Source organism: Xenopus laevis, chromosome 2S (genome assembly GCF_017654675.1).
Source record: "Xenopus laevis strain J_2021 chromosome 2S, Xenopus_laevis_v10.1, whole genome shotgun sequence".
In the NCBI taxonomy this organism is placed as follows: domain Eukaryota; kingdom Metazoa; phylum Chordata; class Amphibia; order Anura; family Pipidae; genus Xenopus; species Xenopus laevis.
In genome coordinates, this window is record NC_054374.1 from 137234002 (window position 1) to 137260124 (window position 26123).

General features: G+C 40.5%; 2 protein-coding genes across 5 annotated transcripts in view; one reads left to right on the top strand and one right to left on the bottom strand.

Moving 5' to 3' along the window:
* Positions 1-3654: 3654 nt before the first annotated feature.
* Positions 3655-9042, bottom strand: hnrnpa1.S (heterogeneous nuclear ribonucleoprotein A1 S homeolog). 2 transcript variants are annotated; one of them, NM_001087220.1, is given in 10 exon segments: positions 3660-3996; positions 4121-4193; positions 4552-4674; positions 4840-5175; positions 5320-5412; positions 5517-5609; positions 6070-6280; positions 6382-6528; positions 7346-7462; positions 8890-8936. In NM_001087220.1, coding segments are annotated over 9 exon segments (1197 nt in total). In that variant the 5' UTR covers positions 8905-8936; the 3' UTR covers positions 3660-3996; positions 4121-4131.
* A 59-nt stretch (positions 9043-9101) lies between these two features.
* cbx5.S (chromobox 5 S homeolog) overlaps positions 9102-26123 on the top strand; it is a 30443-nt gene continuing 13421 nt past the window's right edge. The window contains exons 1-2 of one of the 3 annotated variants that reach the window (NM_001087394.2): positions 9102-9180; positions 17789-17837. In NM_001087394.2, the coding sequence (NP_001080863.1) occupies positions 17813-17837 (25 nt within the window). In that variant the 5' untranslated portion in view covers positions 9102-9180; positions 17789-17812. Of the gene's footprint in view, positions 9181-9242; positions 9556-9609; positions 9693-17788; positions 17838-26123 lie in introns of those variants that run through there. The other 2 variants (XM_018248088.2, XM_018248089.2) reach the window with 2 other exon arrangements.

Genomic DNA, 26123 nt, shown 5'->3' on the forward strand with positions numbered 1-26123 from the left:
ACCTTTTTTTCTGATTAATAAGGTGACAACCCCTAAGCTTAGCTTCTCGACATCTGCTCAGAGCCCACTGAGCATGTGAGTGTCACAGACACTTTCCAAGATGGTGACCCCCCCGTGACAAGTTTGAAGTCCTGGATCATTGCTGCTATAGACTAACCGGTCTTATATTGTGACATTTATATTATACATGGTCAGTATATTGTGCACCGGGTCCCTAAGCGGAGTAAGCGACAGCAGCACAGATGGTCCCTTAGAGGTTTGCTCAGGAGCAAATCTGTAAGATTGACTTTAACCGAATACACAAGTTTGCACCAGGGCAGTAACCCACAGCAACCTGCAGCTGGCTAAAAACAACTATCACTGGCTGCCTATGTTAGTGTTTATAAATGAGCCTATTCTGTAGTATTTAACACAAGACAAGTGATCGTACACCCATTTATAGTTAAGCAGGCAATCCCAAGGAAATTGCTACAGTAGTTAAATAGAAGGGGGGGGGGGTTACCTTAAAACCTGCATCAGGACAATTCTTTCCAACCAAGGTCCAACGTCCGTTTAATCATGTAGAAGGATATTCCCCTATAAAAATATTAGTTTGTTAGAAAAGTAGAAGGTTTCTAGGGTAAAAGCATTAGATTGTAACCAAATGGATGCAAACTATAGCCCAAATGCTATGAATGGTGAAGGATCTCAATCAATTCTTCACACACAGTTCCAAGATGTGGTTGCAGTGTGCTCAAAAAGTTCATTATAGGGGGGGGGGCTATAAACTGGCTGCCATTCTGCTATAAAGAGCAGTAGCTCTTTAGTGGTCACCCAATATGGGACATTCCTAAATGCAATTTCCCATTGCCAAATTTTATTAGGGCGGTCTAGGCCCTGTTCAACATAAGCTCACTGCATAGGACTTGCACTTGACATTCTTAAAAGTGAAGGTGTTAATTATTATAACATAGCAAAGAGAAAACTGACTACATATTTCACCTCCAAATTCATGTTGTATATTACATAGGGTGGTTCCTCGTAATCTACATTTATGCCGATCTGTAAACCATGACAGTCACAAGATCGGTGGGGTGGGTTGTTTATAGAGCTCAGTATCAATAAGCTCAGCTACTTACAGCAGTTATGAAATAAGACAATGGTTTCATATACAAATATATGAATTTTAAGAGGCAGAATTTTATTTAAAAGGGTCTATAGGCTTTTCTCATGTTGAATGAGAAAGAATAGAAGGATGTTCAGGCCATTAAAGTGCCTGCTTCGCACCAACATTCTGCAAATGAACTGTAAAAGACTAATGTAATGGGTCCAACAAGCATTTAAGCTATAGTTTTGCTCAAATATGCTGTACACATCCTATAGTCTTATCAGCTGAAATCTGCAGTAACCCACTAGTGTACAAAATAGGTTATTGAAGTATGGCTAAAAGCCTTTGTGCTTAACTAAACAAAAAAGCTGCATTAACAAGAGCCGCAGACACTGAAACTTACTTCAAAACAGTCATGAAGAAAAATAAAAATCTGTTCTTACCTACAAAAAGGTAACATAACTGTCCCTTCTGGCTGGAACTGTCTTGCTAGGCTTAATATGAAGCTTCTGCACTCTCGACTGCCTCCTTCCGATGAGCTGATGAATCCCTTTAGCTTGGCTAGCCGTTAAATGTGCACTGATCTGCTTTACTGGTTGCTTGGCTAATCTTTCTCAGCTGATGGAAGGCTGGTCTGAGCCTTCGATTCAGTTTCTGACTGTCTTCATCCTCAGAAGGACCACTCTAGCTTGCCTTGTATGTTTGGGTACACCAAGTCTAAGCAGAAGCAACAGCTTCAACAGAGCATGCTCCTGGTCAATGAGTGCCACCATGATCAGATGCAAGTTGGCCATGCAGATGCCAAACCAACTTCACTACTTTGCCTTTAACATTAAGTCACAGGGAGAACATGGAAATATTATGGAGCATAAGTTGGACATTTGCAGGGGCCTTATACTGCAGAAGGCATTGGCTCTCATTTAAAGGAGAAGGTTAAGACTAAGTAAGCCTTATCAGAAAGGTCCATCTAAATAACAGTAAACCCTCAAAGTAATGCTGCTCCGAGTCCTTTGTCAAAAGAAACACAGCATTTCTTTCCTTCTATTGTGTACACATGGGCTTCTGTATCAGACTTCCTGTTTTCATCTTTAATCTCCTTCCCCCGGGCGTGAGCATGCTCAGTTTGCTGCTCTTCCACCCGCCCGTTTGTGCTGTAATCTGAGAATTTGCGGCGAATTTCCACGATTTGCAGCGAAAACTCGCCTGCGTCAAATATTGCTGGCATCGGAATTGCAGATGGCGTCAATTTTGACACCTGCGAATTGCAGCTGCCACCAAAATTATTGTTCGTAAATTTCGAACGAATCGGGACAAATTTGCCCATCACTACATGACTGCTAGCAGAATGCTTTGTATGGTTATGCCACCCACTCAAATCATGCCAACTGGCAGAGAATACCCAAAAATTCTTCCCATTGTTTAATGGATATTGCTCCTCGCCACTGAACAGCTAGGTTTTATTCCAAAACCACCCCCCCCTACTTGTGTTGGCTTTTATGACACACAAGAGAGGCTCCACAAATGGTTTGACTTCTCAGTTCTGGGAAAGACTGCCTCAAGCATATTCTATATGTCAAAAGGCAATATTGGTACAACAATGGATGGTGTTGGTACCACAATGTTGTGTTCAAAATAAAAATTACATTACCAAGTCAGCCATCTCTGTTCTGCTTTTAGTAGTGTATTCTGCCACTAGGTAGAAAACAGCAGAAAGCTAAAAAGCTTGGCTACAAACATGACTGCACGCCCCTCCAGATTAACGACACGGGTTGGGGGAAGATTCCCTCTAGACTGCAGAGAGCTAGATACTGTGCTAAACATTTGAATTAAAATAGGCTAAAGTCTACAGTATTTTATTTCACAAATAGGAAAATACTGCTCCAAGTTAGTCTTTGTGAGAAAGACAAGCACATTACTAGTGCACAGCAAACACGGTAGCACTATAAAAACTGCATCTTTCTGCAGGGTAATTAGCAGTAAGGTTTGCCTAATTTAACCACAAAAAAATAAAAATTTAGCAGAAGCTATACAGCTTCTTTAAAGCAGGCACTGTCCAGCTCTGAAGCCCTTAGAAAAGGTTGTCCAAAGTCTAGCATAATCACTGGTATCACTGTAGAAATTTCTACTAAGAAAATGTCTTACCACTATCAGGTGCAAGGGACAAGACTATTGTGCCATGTTTAACAGTATTTATGTTTGTATTGTGAATAGTTCTAGTCTGAAGTGGCAATAGTCTAAAAATGACCCATTACTGCAAGTTCAACAGAAACAGGTGAGTAGTTATCAGGACTGGAGTGACCAATATGAAAGACATACAACTGGGCAGTTACAAGGTACTATCAGAGGTTGAAAGCAAACTTGCCCTTTAAGTCTAAACATGAAAAGCTTCAGAAGCTGAAATTTAGCTGGGCTTAACATTAGTGTAACAAAGCTGTACTGGCTGCACCTGTTGACTAGGTTTAAAACTCACTGACTACAGCTACTCGTTCTGGGCAGCACAGCTACTTCTCTTCCAGCAAATACAAGTTTCCTGCATCAAAGCTACACTTCCAAAATTACCCTGCACATTTTGTTTTTAAAAAAGGGGGACATTTATTTAGTCATGATAAAGATTTGTACAGTTTAACAGCATGACCACAATGTGGAAAAATAAAAAGCGAATTTTATAAAAGGAACCTATACATAAAAAAAAAAAATTCAAACTTATGTTTTACATGCTCACAAAACAAACTTATTTCTTCATAAAGTTAATGTGTCACAAATAGTCCTGCGTTTTTCCTCATTGGTTACTGATTCGCTAACATTTCTTCATGTAGCAGCTATGCCTGCCACACCTGTGCTTGGCTGACTTCAACTTTTGTAGTAACCTGTCGCTTGCCTGGCTGTCCTCTGCTGCTAAGCATTGCTTCCTGTTGAATAACATGGAATAAGGGTTAATCTACATAGCTAATATTGCACAGCACCAAGTTGCCATATTCAAGACATTTTTACTGGAACCACTGTTAGATCACACGGCAGAGTTGAAGACCATACCTGCAGAAAAATTAAAACCTCCTCCCACCGCCATATCCGCTACTGCTGCTACCAGACCCTCCGCCATAGCCACCTGAAGTAAATAAAGCAGATTTTACCAACGCAATCTTTACAGTTGATTAAAACTGCTATCTACAGTAGGAGAAAACCCCTGCTAAGGCCTAATAAAAAGTTGTTTTAACAGCCAGGCTCCCACCCAAATATCTAGCTGTTGTCCAGGGCATGTCTCTGCGCCCCCCCCCCCCCCAGACTTCACTGAGTGTAATCAACAGCATCATCCACAACATAGAAATTAAGTAAATCCTCTCCCCCCCCCCCACTGCTTGTATATAGTGGCCACTAACCCATTGCCTTGATGTAGATTCAGCAATAAAGTGCCATCCTGATAGAAAAGTAGTAATTAGGTTTGTTTATTTAGGATCACATCTTACCTGCATACGGTGCAGAATTCCTGCCACCACCATAATTTCCACCTTTCATTGGGCCAAAGCTGGACGAGGACTGATTGTTGTAGTTGCCGAAGTCATTATATCCCCCGCTCCCACCAAAGTTACCTTAAAAAAATAAATAAAAAAAAAAGCGGGTTAGGCCTGCAGCATTGCCAATGCAAAATCAGAGACTCGAAAAGTAACCAATATGGTGGATGGTGATTAGTCACTATTAGTTTCCATGCTCACTTTCTGCAAAAAGGTACATTCAGGTACAAGTCAGTTACTTACCCCCAGAACCACTGCCTCCTCCATTATAGCCATCGTATCCTCCATTCCCACCTCCTTGGCCACCACCATATCCTCCGCCTTGGCCGCCACCATATCCACCGCCTTGGCCGCCACCATAACCACCAGTTTGGCCGCCACCATATCCACCGCCTTGGCCGCCACCACCATATCCACCGCCTTGGCCGCCACCACCATATCCACCGCCTTGGCTGCCACCATATCCACCGCCTTGGCTGCCACCATATCCTCTGTTACCACCAGAGTAAGGAGGACTGCCACCAAAACCACCATCATTGCCAAAGCCATCTCCACCATAACTTCGGTTACCAAATCCACCTGCAATAAAGTAAAATTAAGTCAAAACAGCCCATAGCAAAATTACCTTTAGTATGTAGTGACTCGTGCACTGCAGTATGAAAGGGGTCACCAAAAACTCCCAAGTACAGCAGTTATGTTAAAAGACACAAGACCCTCACTTACCCCCTCTGTTGCCACCAAAGTTTCCACCACGACCTCCAAAGTTGTCATTACCAAACCCTCCACGGCCACCATAGTTTCCAGAGCCACCACGTCCTTGAAAGAAAAGGTAGGGAAATTAATCAAAATGGACTTCCATGTGGGAAGTAGCCAACTATAAAAAGTACTGGATTTTTCTCTTTAAATCTCTGAAGCCTCACCTCTTTGACTGCCAGAAACACTTGACATTTCCTGTTTGGAGAGTGCCTTACGCACTTCACAGTTGTGGTTGTTGACAGTGTGATATTTCTGGACTGCAAATAACAGAGCAAATATAAATCAATACAAAGATCTAATTTGTCAGTTAGTTTAAGTGTAAATTATACACCAGTGTAGAGAATATGCTTTTGTTGCTGCACGACCTATACAGTTTGAACATCCAAATAAAAAATAACTAGGGATGTACCGAATCCACTTTTTTGGATTCGCCCGAACCCCCAAATCCTCCCTGACCCGAATTTACATATGGAAATTAGGATCCGGTTTGGCCGGGCAGAAGGATTCGGCCAAATCCCGAACTGAATCCTGGATTCGGTGCATCCCTAATAAAAAAACATTACTAGCGGAACCCAGCTTATTCATAGAACACTCCAAAAGAATAGCATATGACTGAAGTCACACAAATTGAGGCACTACGAACAGGTTTCCCCAACCAGGAACTACTAAATACAAGAGTTTACTTGCAAAATTCTGCCCACCAGTAAGTCAACTTACTGACAATCTTGTCAACTGAATCATGGTCTTCAAATGTGACAAATGCAAAGCCCCTTTTCTTGCCACTGCCTCGGTCGGTCATTATCTCTATGACTTCAATTTTGCCATATTGCTCAAAATATTCTCGTAAATGGTGTTCTTCTGTGTCCTCCTTTATACCACCTACAAAGATCTTCTTAACGGTGAGGTGTGCACCAGGCCTAGAAGAATCCTGGTGGAAAAAAAAATTGAATAATATAGAAAATATAGCCATAAATAACTGAACAGTCAAGTCTCATCAACAGCAAGAGACAATATGTACATATAACTTACTTCTCTAGAGACAGCCCTTTTAGGTTCAACCACTCGTCCATCCACCTTATGCGGCCGAGCAGTCATGGCAGCATCTACTTCGTCTGTTGAGGAGTATGTTACAAATCCAAAGCCACGGGAACGTTTTGAGTTTGGATCTCTCATAACCTACCATAATCAGAAAGACAATTTTAACTGGCACAATAAAAGTGTGCACACATCAAACAATACTTCTGTTGCCTAAGTAAGGGGAAATAAACCTAGTCAGCATGAATGGAAGGCGATTAAAAATTACTGACTAATCCGTCCATTTTTGCTTTAACAGTGAGGCTACTCCATGTAAATTCAGTGTACTCTTAGCAAAAACCATTGTATAATGAAATGAAAATCTGTTAATGGAACAGAAAGACCAAAAAATGAAATTGTAACAAAGTACTTAGAACTTTTACCAGAACAGGGAAGCACTACATTGCATTTCAAGTTTGCTTCAGAAAGACTACTAGTTTATATAATTCAGCTGCGGTTTAGCCATGGGGCAGCCATTGAAGCTGGAGAAGAGACATAGGCTACATAGCAGATGAGCTCTATAGAAGAGAATGTTTTTAACAGGCTTCTCTGTCATCTGCTAGGTAACCTGGGTCAGCTTTGAATGGCAGCCCTCATGGCCACACAGCAGTTTGATTACATAAGCTACAGTAATGTTGCTGCAGCAAGCACAGACTTTAGCAGTACGTTATATTGTTATTACATTGACACACTTTGGTTGGAGCTGGGAAAGAATGGGCAGGGTATCTTAGGCTACACAAAACCACCACTTCATGCAGTCCAAGATATAGCCCATTGTGGGTAAATTATAATATATAATATGGATTATAAAAATCTTTGAGGTCTGAAGAGAATCATGCTGGGATCCATATAAATCGCTTGTAGTGTCACACATCAAAGCCAAAGAAACCTCCAGATACTTAGAATATCCAATACTTACCACACAGTCTGTTAGGGCGCCCCATTGCTCAAAGTGCTCACGAAGACTTTCGTCAGTTGTTTCAAAACTCAGGCCTCCAATGAACAGCTTGCGGAGTTGCTCTGGCTCCTTGGGTGCCTACAAAAAAAAAGAGAGAAGTGATAAAATCCACTAATTTGGCATGGTCACCGAACTATTGATCCCCCCCCTCCATATGGAACCAATCCAACCATTCAGCTCTAGCAGATGGGACGGGGAGGGGGGTTGTCTGGAAATCAGACAATGTTTTTCTTGTCCTAATGCACCAGTGCATGTTGAGTAATTTAGTTTTTGTATAACAATTCAACTACCAAGTTTAATCTAAGACTACAATACCCAGCATGCCCAGATTTTGGGCTCTGTACCCCAGTCTCCAGCCACCCTTAAAGGAGAAATCAACCTGTGGGGAAAAAACCCTGTATCCCCCCACCCCAGGTAGCCCTGCCTCCTCCCCCCAGACGAGATGCCCCATACTTAACCCTCGGCTGCAATTCTTCGTTCCACGCATCCATCTTCCCGGCTCATCTGTAAACCGACTGAGAGATCGGCAATTTCGATGTAATTCTCCGCATGCGCATCTGTCACATACCGTTCCAACTGTGCGTGCAGTCAGCTTGCAGAGGAGCCGGAAGATGGACGTATGGAACTTCGCTGAAAGAATCTGCGCCACGGGGCAATTATGGAGCATCTCCGTGGGGAAGGGGGGTAGTTAGCCGGGGGGGGGATAGGGATTTTTTCCCCACAGCTTGATTTCTCCTATAAGCATTCTTGCATTTTCCAGCGACTTTCCTCAATTTCAGAAAATGTTGGGCAAAAATCTGCTGCATCTTACTTCATGGAAAGATTTGCTAAACTGAATATAGGTGTATTTTCACGTATATTCATTCATTTATAGACTTTCACTGCATAAATTGTGCTATTTTTGGGCTGGTTTTGAAAATTGAACCTGACAACCCTAGTCAGAGGGCATCAGCCGTAGTCAGCCAATAGCAAGCACTAGAAGCCTCTTTTGAACCAATCCCATACTAAAAACTTAGTTTGGACCATTAATATCCGGTACTAAACAAAGTAAGCGGGGCAAAGGCATCGGTATTTATTTGTAAGACTGAGGTTAAATAAAAAGAGACCGGGTCATATCCGCCATTGACTAAACACGCGCCACAGAACATAGGCCGCAGCCGCCATTAAGCGAGCAGAAGGTAGGCGGGACTAGAGCGCCTCATAGGGTGGAGCAGACAAAATGGAGGCAGACAAAGGGGCTCTACACAAAGCGTCCAACTCCGCGTTTAAACAAAAGCCTAAAGGCCTTCATGTTCTATATAGACTATAGCAAATAGCCAACTGCAGCTGTTTAACCCCTTTTGCCTCCATAAGGCCAGCACAGATAAATAAAAGGAGACTGGTCCAAAAAGGCGCCAGCGTTACTTGTAATACTAGGCCATAAGGAAAAGGTTGTTGAATTAGAACGGGCTACGCGCATAAGAGAAAGGACGCGGATGAGCTTAGGACACTGGACTAGGCCTTACCTCGGACTTGTGCATCGTGACTCTCCCCCGGTGTTAACTCGACAACTGCTGAAACAAAAGAGAAGCGACAGGAAGGAAGAGTGGAGACTAAATCCCTACCGCTCTGTATATTGAGTCCGCCCGAACACGCCCATTTGTCTTCTAATTGGTCGTAGTCGCGTAGGCGTCGTCGATTGGGCAACTAGCATGACGTTTGGCTTCGTTGATTGGTTAATACATTGGGGAGGCAAAAAAAAAAAAAAATTAGGGTCTTGTTAGTCAGTGCTATTGTCCGGCCTAGGAGAAGTGCTGGTACGTCCTTTTTATTTTATTATCGGTCTAGATAATTTATACAGATAAATGCTATGCTAGCCCGGTGCTCGTTTTGTAGCGGTGCGGAAGCATTATGTTCTAAGCGTTAAAATGTCATTATATAGCGGCTCATTATATGGCCCTGTTTCCCTATTGAATGGGTTGCGCTGCAGTGTGGCAGAAAGAAGGCACAGTGTGTACCCGAATAGGGGCATTCCCTTAGGCCGGAGGGCGGTATTGCGCATGCGTCTAGTGGGTTGTGTTTTGGCGGGGTTTGGTCGCTGGCTGCGTAAAGCACCGCTCGGTTAGAGCTTTCACCTAATTCCTGGTACCGAGCGGATTTCGGCGAGTGCCCGCTGTATTTCACCCAGGAAGGTGAGTCCAACTCGCTGCCTTTCCTACCGACCGTTCCCATTCTTTGGCCGTGTGAGGAGCTGGCGCTGTGGGAATGATGGGGATCCTTGGCTTCACTGGGAATCATGGGGATCCTTGGCTTTACTGTGGGAATGATGGCAAGTCTTGGTTTCATTGGGTATGATGGGGAGTCTTGGCTTCACTGTGGGATTGATGGGGAGTCTTGGCTTCACTGTGGGAATGATGGGGAGTCTTGGTTTCACTGGGAATGATGGGGAATCTTGGTTTCACTGGGAATGATGGGGAATCTTGGCTTTACTGTGGGAATGATGGGGACTCTTGGTTTCACTGGGAATGATGGGGAGCCTTGGCTTTACTGTGTGAATAATGGGGAGACTTGGCTTTACTGTGGGAATAATGGGGAGACTTGGCTTTATTGTGGGAATAATGGGGAGCCTTGGCTTCGCTGTGGGAATGGTGAGCAGTCTTGGTTTCACTGGGAATGATGGGGAGCCTTGGCTTCACTGTGGGAATGATGGCAAGTCTTGGTTTCATTGGGTATGATGGGGAGTCTTGGCTTCACTGTGGGAATGATGGGGACTCTTGGTTTCACTGGGAATGATGGGGAATCTTGGTTTCACTGGGAATGATGGGGAATCTTGGCTTTACTGTGGGAATGATGGGGACTCTTGGTTTCACTGGGAATGATGGGGAGCCTTGGCTTTACTGTGTGAATAATGGGGAGACTTGGCTTTACTGTGGGAATAATGGGGAGACTTGGCTTTATTGTGGGAATAATGGGGAGCCTTGGCTTCGCTGTGGGAATGGTGAGCAGTCTTGGTTTCGCTGTGGGAATGGTGAGCAGTCTTGGTTTCACTGGGAATGATGGGGAGCCTTGGCTTCACTGTGGGAGACAGAGGAAACAGATGTGATTGGCGGAGGTTTGTGTCCCCACACAAACCTTGGGGGGGTCACATCCTATAATTTAGTCTTATAGCGGTGAGGGCTGCCAAACTTATCTACACGCACATTGCTCTCTGGCTTAGGGCATTGATAAGTATCATTCTGTTGTATAGGCCCAGCACACACATATCGGCCATGTGCAGCCTCCAGCTGTTGCTCAATTGCCAGGGGGGCTATTGTGCTAGCACAACAGCTGGACGTTGATTGATGTGAATCTTCCATTCCTTTCGATCATGATTGGGTCTTAGCAGTCACAGATGGAAAGTTGTGCCCCCTCCAGCTGCTGCTGCTTTGCTTTTTCTCCCCAATCCGCCAGCAGTTCAGGGAGATCTAGTTCAGCGGGAACTGCCTGTCACAGGTTGGGTATCCATCACCCAAAATGAATCCCCCAAGTGAAACCATGGCCTCTGAAATATAAATAAACGCTCCAGCTACTGAATAGCAGTTCATGCAACAGACAGCCCAGCAGCTTTGCACTGTGCACATGACTTGTACGAACTGCCATCACTTTCAGCAGAACAGCAGTTTATATGCAGTTGGCTTTTGGCAGGCAAATGATATGTGCACACTCTAGTCTTCTTCTCTGTCAAACTGTGGCAATTATTATTTTTTTGCTTTTTTTCCCCCTTGAAGGGGGAGCGGGGTGCAGTGCTAATAACAGCAGAAAAAACTAATCTTTGGGAAATTATGTCGCTGCAGAGGCCCCAGACATCCCTCAAACCAGCTCTAGTCATTCTCATCACCCCCCTCTAGATAAAGTACAATACCTTGGAGTAGATTTGCTTCCATGCACAGCCTCCATGAGACTTGAAGCATTCCATGGCAGGCGTATGACTGCTGTGCTTACAGCTAGGCTGCTGCCTAGGAATATCTCTAGGGAAATGAAGGAACTTGGTTTGTGTCTAAATGCATATGTTAACACTTAACACCACAGTATTCTAACTTAGCTCATGTACTGGGCCAATTATTTCACATACAGCATGTTCAAGTGCCTCATTTAAATTGTCATGCAGTGAAGTCTGTGAGGCCTTGGGCAGGCTGGAGGCTATAACATTTTTTGCAGTGCCAAATCCAGCCCACAGGCCTTCAAATGGACAGCCCTGCTTTAAATAATAGCTTCAAATCTGTTTGCCATGAAAACAAACTGGCTTGGCGTAATCTCAATAAAGAGTTTGCTGTTTTAATATCATCGGTGGTTAAGGTTTTGGTTAGTGCCCATCACTGACTGGGTAAAGTGGTATGCACCTTTGGTACACCAACCCTTGTATGCTCGTGTGTTGTGCTGGAAGGTATTCTAGTATTTTATTAAACCTTTACTTCTATAACAAAACAATGTCCGAACTTGTGTCTCACCAACAGATAACTTATAACCAGGTCCAGGCTCACAATCTGTAGATTCTGGCAAATGCCAGAGATGCTGCTGAAAATAAAAAAACATTGTAGACAGTCACTACTTATTAATTATGCAGGGGGCTGTTTGGGCCTCTCTGTATTTGTAATACCAGGGCTATTAGGAATCTAATTGCAGACCTGCTTATAATTGCCTGATAAGTTCTGTCTGCTGGAGTCTAGTGGGTAGTACAGTGAAACCTCAATTTTACGTACCATAAATTTAAAGATTTCATTCATTTTATACCATTGGTTTTTTTTTGTCCTCTGAAAATGGGGGTCCTAGTGTAGTTTAAAGTAGAGAGGGTCACAAGCTTGACATTTGTGCTTCAATGTGCCTTTATATACTTTATTCTTAGATTTAGCATATCCTTTGTTTTGTTTTTTTGTAAAGACAACTGGAACGAAGTATTAAGCATGGGCAGACTTCTGCATGTTTGTTAGCCAGCTGAACAATGAATGCACAAATGCTTTATGAACAATGGCTAGTGTTTATAAATAAGCCCCTGTACACAGTCTTCTTTCAGTGGGCAGTTATTACCTATAAAAGAATAAGGCCACTCCAGACTCACCTCTCCTTCGTATGCTTTAGTACAGCTCCACTTTTAATACCGGTTGCTCTGCTAACAGCATTCCCACTGTAATAGATGGTACTTGAGCAAGAAAAAATGCGGCACTCCGGTTAAAAACGTGATTTATTGCAGGTCACTGACCAAAAATCACCTGACGCGTTTCGGGAACACCTCCCTTAATCATATGCTTCATAGACCTATGATTAAGGGAAGTGTTCCCGAAACGCGTCAGGCGATTTTTGGTCGGTGACCTGTTGCAATAAACCACATTTTTAGCCGGGGGGGCCGCATTTTTCTTGCTCAAATACGGTCTATTACAGTGGGAATGCTGTTGTCAGAGCACCTGGGATTAAAAATGCCGCCTTTTTTCTTGCTCAAGTACAAGTTATCAGCTATGTTTAACACTTGACCACAAAGTAGGTGAGAGAACTTTTAAAGTGAAATACTCTTCTCTTTCACTCATAACAGGAACTTTATTATTTCAAATTGCTTTTGCAAGTTAAGATTTTTTTGGTTTCTAATACAAATATTAAAAGCTTAATAAGATTTTTTTTTTTCTTGGTAGCTTTTGAAGGCATCAATAGCTTTACCCTTCTTTTTTGCCCAAGCAGCTATTGTGTGGCTTCTTATGTCCTCCTACATGGTCCTATTGTGTTTATAATCTCCTTACAAGAAGCCAGGAGGGCTTATGGTCTTATACACAAGGGGACATGGTATGATGTCATTAGAGGTGGACTTAAGATGGCCATAGCCGCAAAGATCCAATAGTACGAATCATTGTACAATCGGACTTGCCTATCTCCCGACCTGCCACTAACCATTCCGATCCAATAAAGTAGGAAAGAACAGATCAGCCGATGTTCTGCCCCTGACAGCAATCCTACGAAAGTTAAGTCCGACAAAAGCTGGTGACAGTCTCCCACTGAAAATCGTACGATCGGCAATACACGCAGAGATATTATCGGCAGCCGACAAATCTTTTAACTTGTCTGATCGACAAAACGACCGATCTCCGCCGGACGAAAAATGTCGGGACTCTGCACACACGGTCCGAAAATCGTACGAATCCTCGGTTCGTACGATCAGATCTTTGCGTCTATGGCCAGCTTTACTGAAATGCACCTTGGACAATCTTCTGGGCTTTCTTATTCCCTAGATGTATATACTTCATAAGTCTACAATGTTGGTTCTTCTGTATACCACTGTATACCAAGTACAATATATACCTGTATGGTTACTGTGACCTGTAAACTTTTAGACTCCTTTCCCGTAAAATTTATTTCGGGAATAAAGATTAATCTTTATAATTAACTGGAGGTGCTCCATGCAGGCCATGCCACAAACAAAATGCCTCAAATTCAAATGAAACATCGCCGCACTCCACTCAATACTTCTGCAAAAATGTAAAAATGCTTCTTTATTTTAATGGGATCCCAGCACAATGTGTCTATGTTTCATTTAAATTTGAGTATGGTGACCTATAGTATAACCGTAAACCTGTAAACTTAGATTTTTGCACCAAAACTTGCCCGGTATTCACTACCAATAATGAAAGTACCATTATCAAGAGGAAGCCAGGGGCAAGAGATTTAAGAAAATTGGGACATGTAGAATCCAAGAATCGACCCCCACCACTGGCATCAACTCCCACTCATATCTTCACCAAGACTCATTGTGTGCAGGCAAACCGAGTGGATTTCACCACTAAAATACATACTCACACGTGCCAAAATCTGCTCTGGGAGCCTAACCTGGGCAATGCATTGCCACCAGGTGAAGATACATGAGGATTTAATTCCAGCGAGGGTCTAATTCTCCTACAAGTGTTATTTAAAAGTAGTGATGTTGCCATTGACGGTAATCATGTTTAGCAGATGCAAAGTTCCATAGCACTTAACATATTCCTTGTATCCTTTGCTTTCATACATTTCACACTTGCATGATAAACAAGATGAAGCAAAGTGTTTTATACAGATTGAAAGTGCTTTATAAAGATTCTTTTTAAATGGTTTCGTTGTTCCTTTCTGTTGCCCACCTGACATGAATGGGAGGTGACTAGGCGCCACCCTGGAAGCCAGTCATATGTTAATATAGTATCAACAAGGCATAGTAATATCGTTACTCAGCTACATTGTTGAAGAGAAAAAGGAAACCATATGTCTGATGTCCAAATTAGACCTTCAGGTTAAGCTTTAAAGACAATGTTTAACTTCACTTATCATATATAGTCAAATCACAATTAATATGATTGTATTTTGACTTCTGCAGCAGACAAGGGGTTGTTCGCATTCCAAAAAGTTGTTCAATTGCTCAGAAATAAAGCCTTTTTTGTTTTTGAAATTGCTTTTCACTTTCTAAAATTTGGAGTGTAAAATGTAATGTTTCTGGTGTTTCAATCTTGCAGGTTAGAAATCCAGGTGCAAATTCTGAACTGTTACATTAGCTACAATTGTATCAACCTGAACAGTTGCCTTTAATGAAACTTTAATGAAGCCTTTTGATTCTGCACAGCAGGGACAAAGATAGGAAATATATTGGCTAATGTATCTTTTTAAATGCTTTAAAAAGGTTCTGGAAGCTGAAAATTAAACTTTAAGATTCAATATTAGAAAGTAGTCACAACTAGAAAATAGAAATAATTGAAAAAGTTGCATTTATTGAAACTCGGGTTCATCTCAGCAGGGACAAAGGTAAGACATTAAATATAAATAATTGAAAAAAATCCTTATTTCTGGTGAAGCATCTGACTTGGAAAAAAAAGTGTTTCAAAGTGAACTACCCCTTTTAGGAAATGTATTGTTGTACTATATAATTGTAAGCAACCTTCCAATATACATTCATTTAAATAAAATAAAAAAGTGCCTTTTAAAGTTATTCGTAATTTCAGTTGAAAACTGTATCTGTTTCAAGATACTGAACCAGCAGCACAGACAATGTTTCAAAAATGAGAGCCACCCTGAAAATAGAAAAGGAGAGACCAATGCTACTTTCAATTGCAATTTAACTTACAAATGTAAACAGCATTGCACTTTTTGAATGGAATAAAAAGTTACTTAATTACAATGGGGCAAATTCACTAAAGGGCGAAATTTATTCTGTGAAGGCCACACTTGCCTCCACTTCACCAGACGCATATTCGCTACCACTACACTAATTCACTAAAATGCAAAGTTGCATCTTGACAGCTGAATGCTGGCGAAGCTTCACTAGCGTTAATTCGTCAGCGCGAGCATTTCGTGAACATTAGTTTCTGCCTAGCAAAACTTGTTAGTGCACTTACGCATAGGTCAATTAGGATAGGGCGGGCACATATAGGATGTATATATGACTTTATGTTGGTCACAAATGTTATTTTCGCTAAGGGAAAGGTTGGAATAATAAATTTTATCTCTATAAATTATATATATGATTTATATAGAGAGAGTTTATTTATTATTCCAATATATATAATTTATAGAGATAACGTTTATTTATTATTCCAACGTTTCAGTCTTCCTTGAGACCTCTGTCACCTTGGAATAATTTAAAAAAAAAATATATATATATATATATATATATATATATCAATAACAGTCCAACGCCTGTGTGCTGGTCAAAACATTAATAGTTATAGAGAAAAGAAAAACCGCACCAACAGGTCTTTGGACAGTGTGAATATCAAAGATTTTAATCTCAATATATATCAAAAAAATCGTTTTGAAATTTACACTGTACAAGGCCCCGTTGGTGCAGTTTTTCTTTATTCTCTCTCTCCTCTCTCCTCTCTCCTCTCTCCTCTCTCCTCTCTCATCGATTTTTAGAATTTTTTTCCACAATTCAAATTTGAAAACTCCCCCCAATTAGTGTTATATTTTAAAAAATGTATAATGTCTGGTATTTCGTATGCACAAAATAATCGAAAATGTGAATGTCTATGGGAGTTGTCCTAGGCAAAGTTCAAGCTATTTGGTTGATTTTAAGTTTTTATTTATTTTGCAGAAAACTTGATCAATTTAAGCGATTTGAGTTTTCCAGTCTATAGACTTTTTTCTTGACGTTATTCATTTGAGTTTTTCCAGAAATACCCAGACACCAGAGTTTGACAAAATTTGAGTTAGAAAACAACTCTCAAATTAGAATTTTGATAAATCTGCTCAGAAGTGTAGCAACCCTAGAGCCAATAGTATCCGACAAAGCATTCTTCCACAAGGATTGCTTTGTTACCTTCTTCCATCTTCACACAACTTGCACACAGGGCTGTCAGATAATAATCTGCTAATCTGTTTAATTTTAATCAATATATATATATATATATATATATATATATATATATATATATATATATATCTATATATATATATATATATATAGTAATCCGTAGAATCAGGAATGCACACTGGGAATTTAAAATATCTTCATCTTTATTAAATCATCTTAAAAAGAACAGGTCAACGTTTCGGTCCCCTGCTTGGACCTTTATCAAGACCCATATATATATATATACATATATATATATATATATATATATATATATTCCATATCATGTGTGGCATTTAACCAAAAAAGCAGAAATATGGAAACAAGCCTAATTTTTTCCCCAACATTGTTTGCCATTAGTTCCTTGTGTTCTATGACTGGAAATAGTTAGACATATAACAGAAGTGGCAACACAAATGTATTATCTATTATTTGTCTCGTGTAACATAACTTCTTTCCTGCTGTAAATATCTCACTCCTGCTGTGAGTTCTAGAGTGTCAGGAGCAATTGTTTGAATAAAGAATGCAAAAGTGCAATGAATCACAGCTGGGTTGTAGCTGGAGCACATGGATCTTTGAATTTCAGATGAATACAGCGATGCTTGAATTTAGCAGAGTATTTATGAGGGGAGACTGGGGGAAGCATGTTGCAGGGTTCAAAGGATTTGTGCTCTTATAGCCTGTTCTATGGTTCTGCAAAAAAATCTTCAGAGGGACCCAGCACACTCCGATCCACATTCTCCCACCCACTTCCTGTCCTGACTCCGGGCTTCTCTGAATGGCCAGTCTGGTTGCATTTTATATCTATGACCTTACTCCCTTTAGGTGTGCAGACATAAGCGATATAAATGTTGTTTGTTAGTATTCTGAGTAAAGCAGTTTACCATCATTTCACATATGTTGCCATAGTAGTATTAATGCAGAGGGTTTCCTTTAGTGTCTCCTATTCTGTTAAATTATATTATAATATCTTTAATGCTACTCTCTATAAGACTTCAGTACATTCCCACAATAGGGGAAAATGCTCTCCTTGTACAATTCACATGTCTTTCTTTTAAAAAAAAAAAATCTCTCTTTTATATCATGTTTTCCAGCTCGTCCCATTTCGGAAGTAGAAAATGGACGCCAGTGACACTTCTACAGGTAGAAGACACGAGCAGCAATATTTACCAAAGTTTTGTGAAGTAATGTGTTTTGACGGTCCATATGTAGAAGCAAAAAGTTTCACTTCCTGCATTTTTGTGTATAATTTCATAAGGACACCCGTTTCTGCATTTAGTGAAATTTTGTTTCAGATCAGGTACTCTAGGTCCATACTGATCATGCATTGTAAGTTCTAGGCTGTCGTTTAACATGATGCCTTAGTATTCATTGTAGTAAGGTTATGCACTGACACGTATATTTATTCAGCTAGTAATATGCTATATAAAGATTTAGAGAATAAAATGTGGTGTGTGGTACAGAAGTATAAAATGGATTACCCGAATCACTTCATTATTACTCAGAAAGCGTTATCTGGCTACCAGCAACATTTTTAAAAATCCCCCTGCCTAGACTGCAGTGGCAATCCCACTGACCTTTCTGGTGCAATAGCGGATTACGGTAGGTGGTTATCACTCAAAAATGTGGCAGTGTGTATTGTTAAGTAATAATCACTTGGCCTGTGATTGCACTGACACAACATAGTAGTCTATGGAGGGATATTATTATTATTATTGTTGTTTTACCACCTGCCTGCAAGCTAAAAAGCACATGAACATAGCTCCGTGTCTGCTGTTACCCTTGAAGGGATACTGTCCTGGGAATTATTTTTTTTCCCCAAAATGTATTAGTTATTGTTGCTTCTGCACTGAAATCTGTTTCTCAAAAGAGCAAACAGATTTTTTTTTATGTTTAGACATATTGTCAGTTTCCCAGCTGCCCCCAGTCATGTGACTTGTGCTCTGATAAACTTCAATCACTCTTTACTGCTGTACTGCAAGTTAGAGTGATATCACCCCTCCCTCTTCCCCCTAAGCAGCCAAACAAAAGAACAGTGGAAAGGTAACCAGATAGCAGCTCCCTAAAACAAGATAACCGCTGCCTGGTAGATCTAAGAACAGCACTCAATAGTAAAGTCCAGGTCCCACTGTGACACTTTCAGTTCAATTGAGTAGGAGAAACAACAGACTGCCAGAAAGCAGTTCCATCCTAAAGTGCTGGCTCTTTCTGAAAGCACATGACCAGGCAAAATGACCTAAGATGGCTGCCTACACGCCAATATTACAACTAAAAAAATGCACTTGCTGGTTCAGCAATGAAGTTTCATATGGTAGAATGAATTATTTGCAGTGTAAATAGTGTAATTTAGAAAAAAAAACAACATCATAAAAGTCATGACTGAATCCCTTAAAAAGCTATAGCTAGGGCATAGCTTTTGACAAGGCCCCTGTCTTGGCAGGATAGCTGCTCTCATGACTACTCATTGAGACTAGGGATAATGCCACATGCAGTAGCTTTTCTGGCAGCAGAGAAACTACCGTTTTGGCCCCCAAACTTGTGCAGTAACAGCAATGCAATTTGCTTTTCACTGTGCCCAGGAGCAACAGATCCTCTATTTGTTTCTCTTCCATTCATTTGGGTGGTTTACCCATGTGAATGGACAATACAGTGATGGCCACATATATGATACAATGCCCCTTGCAAGGCTTATCTGTTGTACCTTCCTGTTCAGGGCTGCCTTTACAGGACAGGGTGGAATGTAGAATCCTGCTATCCTGAATATCTGCTAAGAGGTATTACTGATATTCATTTCATCATGGAAGAATCTCATACTTAAAGGAGAAGGAATACCATTTTACACTTGGGGGTGCCAAAAGTTAGGCACCTCCAAGTCACTACTTTTACCTACCTGACACCCCGGGCTGGTGCTCCTATCTGCAGAAATCGGGACTTACCCAGGGTTCTAGTGAGCATTACGGAGCAATCCTCTTCCTGTTTCTTCTGGGTCTTCCCACGGCTGCTCATGCGCAGTCGAGCAAAAAGCCGAACTTTAAAGAAAACCATCTGCCCGGGAAACAGAAAATCGAAGAAGCAGGAAGAGGATGTTCACTAGAAGAACCCCGGGCAGGTGAGGTTTTCTGCTGATAGGAGCACTGGCCCGGAGTGTCAGGTAAGTAAAAGTAGTCACTTAGGGGTCGCCTAACTTTTGGCACCCTGGGAGGTACATCTATCAAGGGTCGAATTTCTAATTCATGTGAGTTTTTTAAAACTCAAGATATAACCAGTCGAGATTTATTATAAGAATCACATTTTTATACTCATGCGAATAGAATCGACATGAAAACTCAAATCGAATCCGATTAAAATTTTAAAAACTCGATTTCTCAGAAAAAAACCTCGAATGTCAGGAAGGCTGCAAACAACTCCAAATTGATCCCTGGACGTCTCCCATTGACTTAAACAGCAATTTGTCAGTTTTATGTGGCACATAGCCAAATTTAGTTCTTAAAGGGTTTGTTCCCCTTCCAAACAGTTTTTTCAATTCAGTTGTTTTTAGATTGTTCCCCAGAAATAAAGACTTTTTCCAATTACTTTCTATTATTTATTTTTTACTGTTTTTCCAAAATCTAAGTTTAAAGTTGAATGTTCCTGCCTCTGGTTTTTGAGTCAGGCAGCTCAGTAAATCAGGCGCAGACTCTGACCTGTTACAATTTTGCAACATTTAGTTGTTACATTTCTCAGCAGCATCTCTGGAGTATTAGCAACTATTGTATCAATTCTAACAGCTGCCTGTAATGAAACCCAGAGATTCTGCTCAGCAGGGACAAAGATAAGAAGTGTATCAACTAAATGTATCAATTTAGAACACATTACAGGATCGGCGACCTCCCCCCCAGAAGGTGAAAAAAGTCACTTGACACTTCAATATTAGAAAAACGGTCACACATAGAAAATAGAAAGTCATTGGAAAAAGTCATTATTTCTGGTGATCTGAAAACAACTAGTTATTTAAAGGTGAATCACCCCTTTAAAATAGTATGATAAATCTTGAAAATCTAATTAAAATTTTTTGAAAAACTCCCTAGTTGAATTTGACAGTTTTGACCATAAAAAAAACTCAAATTCAAATTTTCAATTCGACCCTTGATAAATCTGCCCCCAAGTGTAAAATGGTATTCCTTCTCCTATAAGGAGATTTCGAACTGGCACAACAGTTAATCATTGTTTATTTATAAAGCCGCCGGCAATTTACATAGAGCTCTATAATCCTTCTATTACAAATGGGGATATCAATCTAATTAACAGAGTAACAGAATAATACAGGAGGATGTTGGCCCTGCTTGTTTTGAATGCATTTACTGAGGCATGTTCTAATATGCTCCTTCATTTGTTAATACATATTTTAATCGGTTCTATTCAACCACAAGGCTCTCAAACTTCAGTTACTGAGACCAATGTAGCCAAATGTTTCATGTCTTTTCCAATCCCACTATTACCGTTTTGAATAGTTGGAGGCTGGGGATATGCAATCTGAGAGCCTTTCCATAAACAACGCAAAGAATGCTAATGAAACAATGTTGATAGAAGTAATAGCTGAACTGTCCATAGTGGCCTGGAATATATTAAGCAAAAGTGAGCTGCTTCTAATGCTGTTTACAGGGCAACATGTGTCATAAATGAATTTACAGTTGCTTGATTCAAATATACGTCCATACTTTTTTTTTTTTCCCCTATCAAATGTGATGTGGAAAAGCAATGATTACATTACAGGTGATGTTATTAGCCGCACAATACGCAGGATTTATACAAGCCCTATTCCAGTAAGCAACAGCTCATCTTTTCATATCCTTCTTTCTTAAAAACTCAAGACAGCGGCTGAATAGCCTCAGGAGGAATAAGTCTGATGAAAAGGTTGCTTTACTAAAGCAAAAATAAACATGCAAGCCTACTGTAATCTGGCTGCTGCACAGCAAGGAAACCCCGAACACCATAACACCTATGTTACACTGAGTTGATAGGATTTAGGATATCTGAAGAGCTATGAAAGTATGTAGTGCCCCCTGCACCCAGTAAATTGAACAAGTGGAAAACCTGTCACATTTAGTTAATGTCACATGCAGTGTTTTATTTTCACCAGAGGATACACAAGTGCACATGTGTCTACAGACAATTGTCATTGACATTCATGGAGGGTGGTTCCGAGCACATAGTCACCCGCTGAGCTGGAAATTGCTTGGACAACAAAACAAGCTGATTCTTCACCGATAACTGTGCCCTTGGAATGTAGCAAGAGACTTGTCCACATAATGCTGCTACTGTCAAATGTCTGGAATTGCCTGGCTTATATACATTCTTATTCACAGAACATTCACAAATACATATAAATTACACAAAAACACAAAGCCAGCATGTTCATGCATCCTGAACTGCTGGTTTTCTGACTGCCCGAAGCTCTAGTGGTATGAAGAGATGGCACAGTAAAGGCTTTAGTGTTATGAGTATGTAATATCTTTAGTATGAAGTTGTATGAACATAATCATGTGGAATCTACATGTTATATTTACTAGAAAAATCCAACACCCTTGAAATAAAAAAAATATAAGGAAGGTTGTGGGAGAATTCCAAGGCTAAGTAAAAATGTATTTAAATGCAATGGAAGTGCAACTGATTTGTCCAATTAATCAGTGACCATTCCCTGGTCCCCTGTCTCACAGGTAATTCATTATAAATGCAAGTGCATTACAAAGACAGGGGTTTTTAGTTACAAGGTTATGAGCATAAAATTGGTAAGCCACGTCAAGGTAAACCCCATACGGGGTTCCCTGTTTACCCCTGGTAGGGTTGCCACCTGGCCAGTATTTTACCGGCCTGACCGGTACAAATTATGGTTGATTCCAATATTATTAAAAGGGAAAAAAGATCAATATATAGGAAGGCCTGTATTTCTTTCCAGGCAACCCTAACCTCTGGTCATAGTATAAAAGTAGAATTCTTTGGGATCAGTGTCTCCTAACTTTTGTGGCTTTTAAGAGAGAGATTGCCCAAACCAACACCCATTTTAAAGGCATGAGACCACCTTTGTTGAAGGGGCGGGTGTGGGGTGCTACAAACCACATGGAAGCATAGCCTGCTTCTGGTTGTGGGAGCACTCCAAGGCTAAGTAAAAATGTATTTAGATACAATGGAAATGCAACTGATTTGTCCAGTTAATCAATGCACATTCCCTGGTCCGCTGTCTCACATGTAATTCAGTATATATGTGCAAGTGTTTATAAAAACAGGGGTTTTTAGTTAAAAAAGTTATGATCATAAAATTGTCACCCTTGAAATTACTCTTACAATTTTCACTCCTGGTTAGTGATGGGCGAATTTGCGCCGTTTCGCTTCGCCGAAAAATTCGCGAAATTCGCGAAACGGCGAAAAATTCGCGAAACGGCGCCGGCGTCTCGTTTTTGACGCCGGCGCCCGGTTTTGACGCCGGCGCCCGTTTTTTCGACGCCGGCGCCCGTTTTTGACGCTGGCGTCCGTTTTTTCGAAAAATATTTTTTGACGCCGGCGAATTTTTGCAGCGAATTTTCGCGGGAGTTTCGCGAATTTATTCGCTGGCGGCGAATCGCGCAAATTCGCCGCGAATTCGCGCCTGGCGAATAAATTCGCCCATCACTACTCCTGGTTAATTGCAGCCCCACTTATCTGATGTGCTAACTAGCCCTTAAAATGGGTCACAACTGTAACTATTCTAAATTGATACATTGGGAGGCCCATTTATCAAAGGTTGAATTTCAAATTCATGTAAAAAAATTTTTTAATTTGAATACACTCACATTTTGACTGGGAGGTTATTTAAAGGGATACTGTCATGGGGAAAAAAAAAATTTTCAAAATGAATTAGTTAATAGTGCTGCTCCAGCAGAATTCGGCACTAAAATCCATTTCTCAAAAGAGCAAACAGATTTTTTTTATATTCAATTTTGAAATCTGACATGGGGCTAGACATATTTTCAATTTCCCAGCTGCCCCAAGTCATGTGACTTGTGCTCTGATAAACTTCAATCACTCTTTACTGCTGTACTGCAAGTTGGAGTGATATCAGCCCCTCCCTTTTCCCCCACAGTAGCCAAACATAAGAACAATGGGAAGGTAACGAGATAGCAGCTCCCTAACACAAGATAACTTGCCTGGTAGATCTAAGAACAACACTCAATAGTAAAAACCCATGTCCCACTGAGACACATTCAGTTACATTGAGAAGGAAAAACATCAGCCTGCCAGAAAGCATTTCTCTCCTAAAGTGCAGGCACAAGTCACATGACCAGGGGCAGCTGGGAAATTGACAAAATGTCTAGCCCCATTTCAGATTTCAAAATTGAATATAAAATAATCTGTTTGCTCTTTTGAGAAATGGATTTCAGTGCAGAATTCTGCTGGAGCAGCAATATTAACATATTCATTTTGAAAAAATGTTTTCTTTCCCATGACAGTATCCCTTTAAGAAAAAAAAACGACTGCCTAATATTTGATCGAATTGTCTTCGATTCGTACGAATCGTGTTTTTTCTGAAAATAAAACTGGAATGTCAGGAAGGCTATTAACATCTCCAAATGGCTCGAGGGACATTGACTTGTACACGAACTCGGCAAATTTTAGGTAGGGAATATTCGAATTAGGGCTGTTTCCATGGTCGAGGTGTGATTAATCTCGCATTCGGATTTACATTCAAATAAAGGATTAAAATTCCAATGTGTGAATTTTGACACTAGAAAATTCGAATTTACTATTCGAGCCTTGATAAATTTGCCCCTAGATTGATACATTTCTTAACTTCGTCCCTGCTGAGCACAATCCCTGAGTTTCATTAAAGGCAGCTGATATAATAGATACAATAGTTGCTAATATTCCACAGATACTGCTGAGAAATGTATCGACTAACATAAATAAAATTAAATGGATGGCACACAGATACAGAGTAATTTAATTAACACTATTTCCATATAATGGGCTTGCACACTCACGTGATTTACAGACACAAAGTAGTATCACAAAAAAAGATTTCTTTGTATAAAGGCAATACGCATTATATGAGACAAAACAATCATTTGTCATAAACTTATGTACATAAACAGATCAGTCTCTTAATTGGGTGTACAAGACCACTATATGGAAATGTATAAACTAATGTAGCAAATTCTAACAGTTCAAAATCTGCACCTGGATCACTGAGCTGTCAGATTGAAACACCAGAGACACCAACATTAAAATTAAAACAAAACTTTAATTTAAAGGGGTGGTTCACCTTCAAACACTTTTTTTGAAGGTGTTTGTATCCTTACTGAAACAGTTTAGCTGTTTGTACTTGGGGAAAAAAATAAAAAAACACCGACACTTTTAACTTTAAATTCGCAAAGTCTTTATAAAGAAATAACTTACCGATTCTCCGCTTGCGCTCCTCTACAGAAACGGCTTCGGGGCGAAGATCCATCGTGCAACACTCTATTTCTCCTCCCTGCCTTCTATAGGAGATTGCCAGGGAGGAGAAATCGAGCTAAAAGTTAAGTGTCTTGGTGGTTTTTTTTTTTTTCCAAGTACAAACTAGTTTTTTTAAAAAAAAATTTATGTTACTGGTCCTTTAACCTAACAAACCATGCACTGAATTATATAAGAGGCTTCAATTTGAATATGGAGAGGGTCTTGCTAGAAAAATGAGTAATAAAAAGTAGTAATAACAGTAAATGTGTAACCTTAGGGTACGGTCACACTGGGCGATTCGGAGAGATTTAGTCGCCCGGCGACTAATTGCCTCTTCTTTGGGGCGACTAATCTCCCCAAACTGCTTCCCCCTGTCTTCTGCTTGCTAGAATGAGAAATTGCCTGCAGCATGGCACTCACGGCGCTTCGTTTTCCGAAGTTGACTCACTAGGAAACTTCGGGCATCTTAGGAAAACGATGCGCCACGTGTGCTTTAGCAGACGAGAAGACACGCAAAGGCAGTTCAGGGAGATTGTCGCCCAGAAGAAGAGCCGATTAGTCACCATGTGTGTCATAAGCCTAAGGCTACAAACCTATTGTTATTGCTACTTTTTATTACTCCTCTTTCTATTCAGGCCTCTCCTATTCATATTCAAGGGCAAACTGGAGAGCTGCTGAATAAAAAGCCAAATAACTGAAACCTCACACATAATAAAAATGAAAATCTATTCTAGATTTTCTCAGTATATAATTCTCTTAATCATACCAAAAGTTAAATCAAAGGAGAATAACCCCTTTAAAGTCACTCGTAAGTATCTCCTTTCATTGCCCACTTATCTTTGTCAAAAGTATGAACAATTTCAAATACATTCAAAAAAATTCTTGGAAAATACAATTGCCAGTCAATGGGGGCAAATTCACTAAAGCGCGAAGTGGCTAACGCTAGCGCAAATTCACCAGCGTGACGTAATTTCGTTACTT

Excerpts from the sequence above, each read along its gene's own strand:
- hnrnpa1.S (XM_018248078.2), bottom strand. Across the intron at positions 5,610-6,069 it reads TTCAGTTGACAAGATTGTCA|TCCAGAAATATCACACTGTC; the intron begins GTAAGTTGACTT and ends TGTTATTTGCAG. Across the intron at positions 5,176-5,319 it reads CTTTGGTGGCAACAGAGGGG|GTGGATTTGGTAACCGAAGT; the intron begins GTAAGTGAGGGT and ends ACTTTATTGCAG.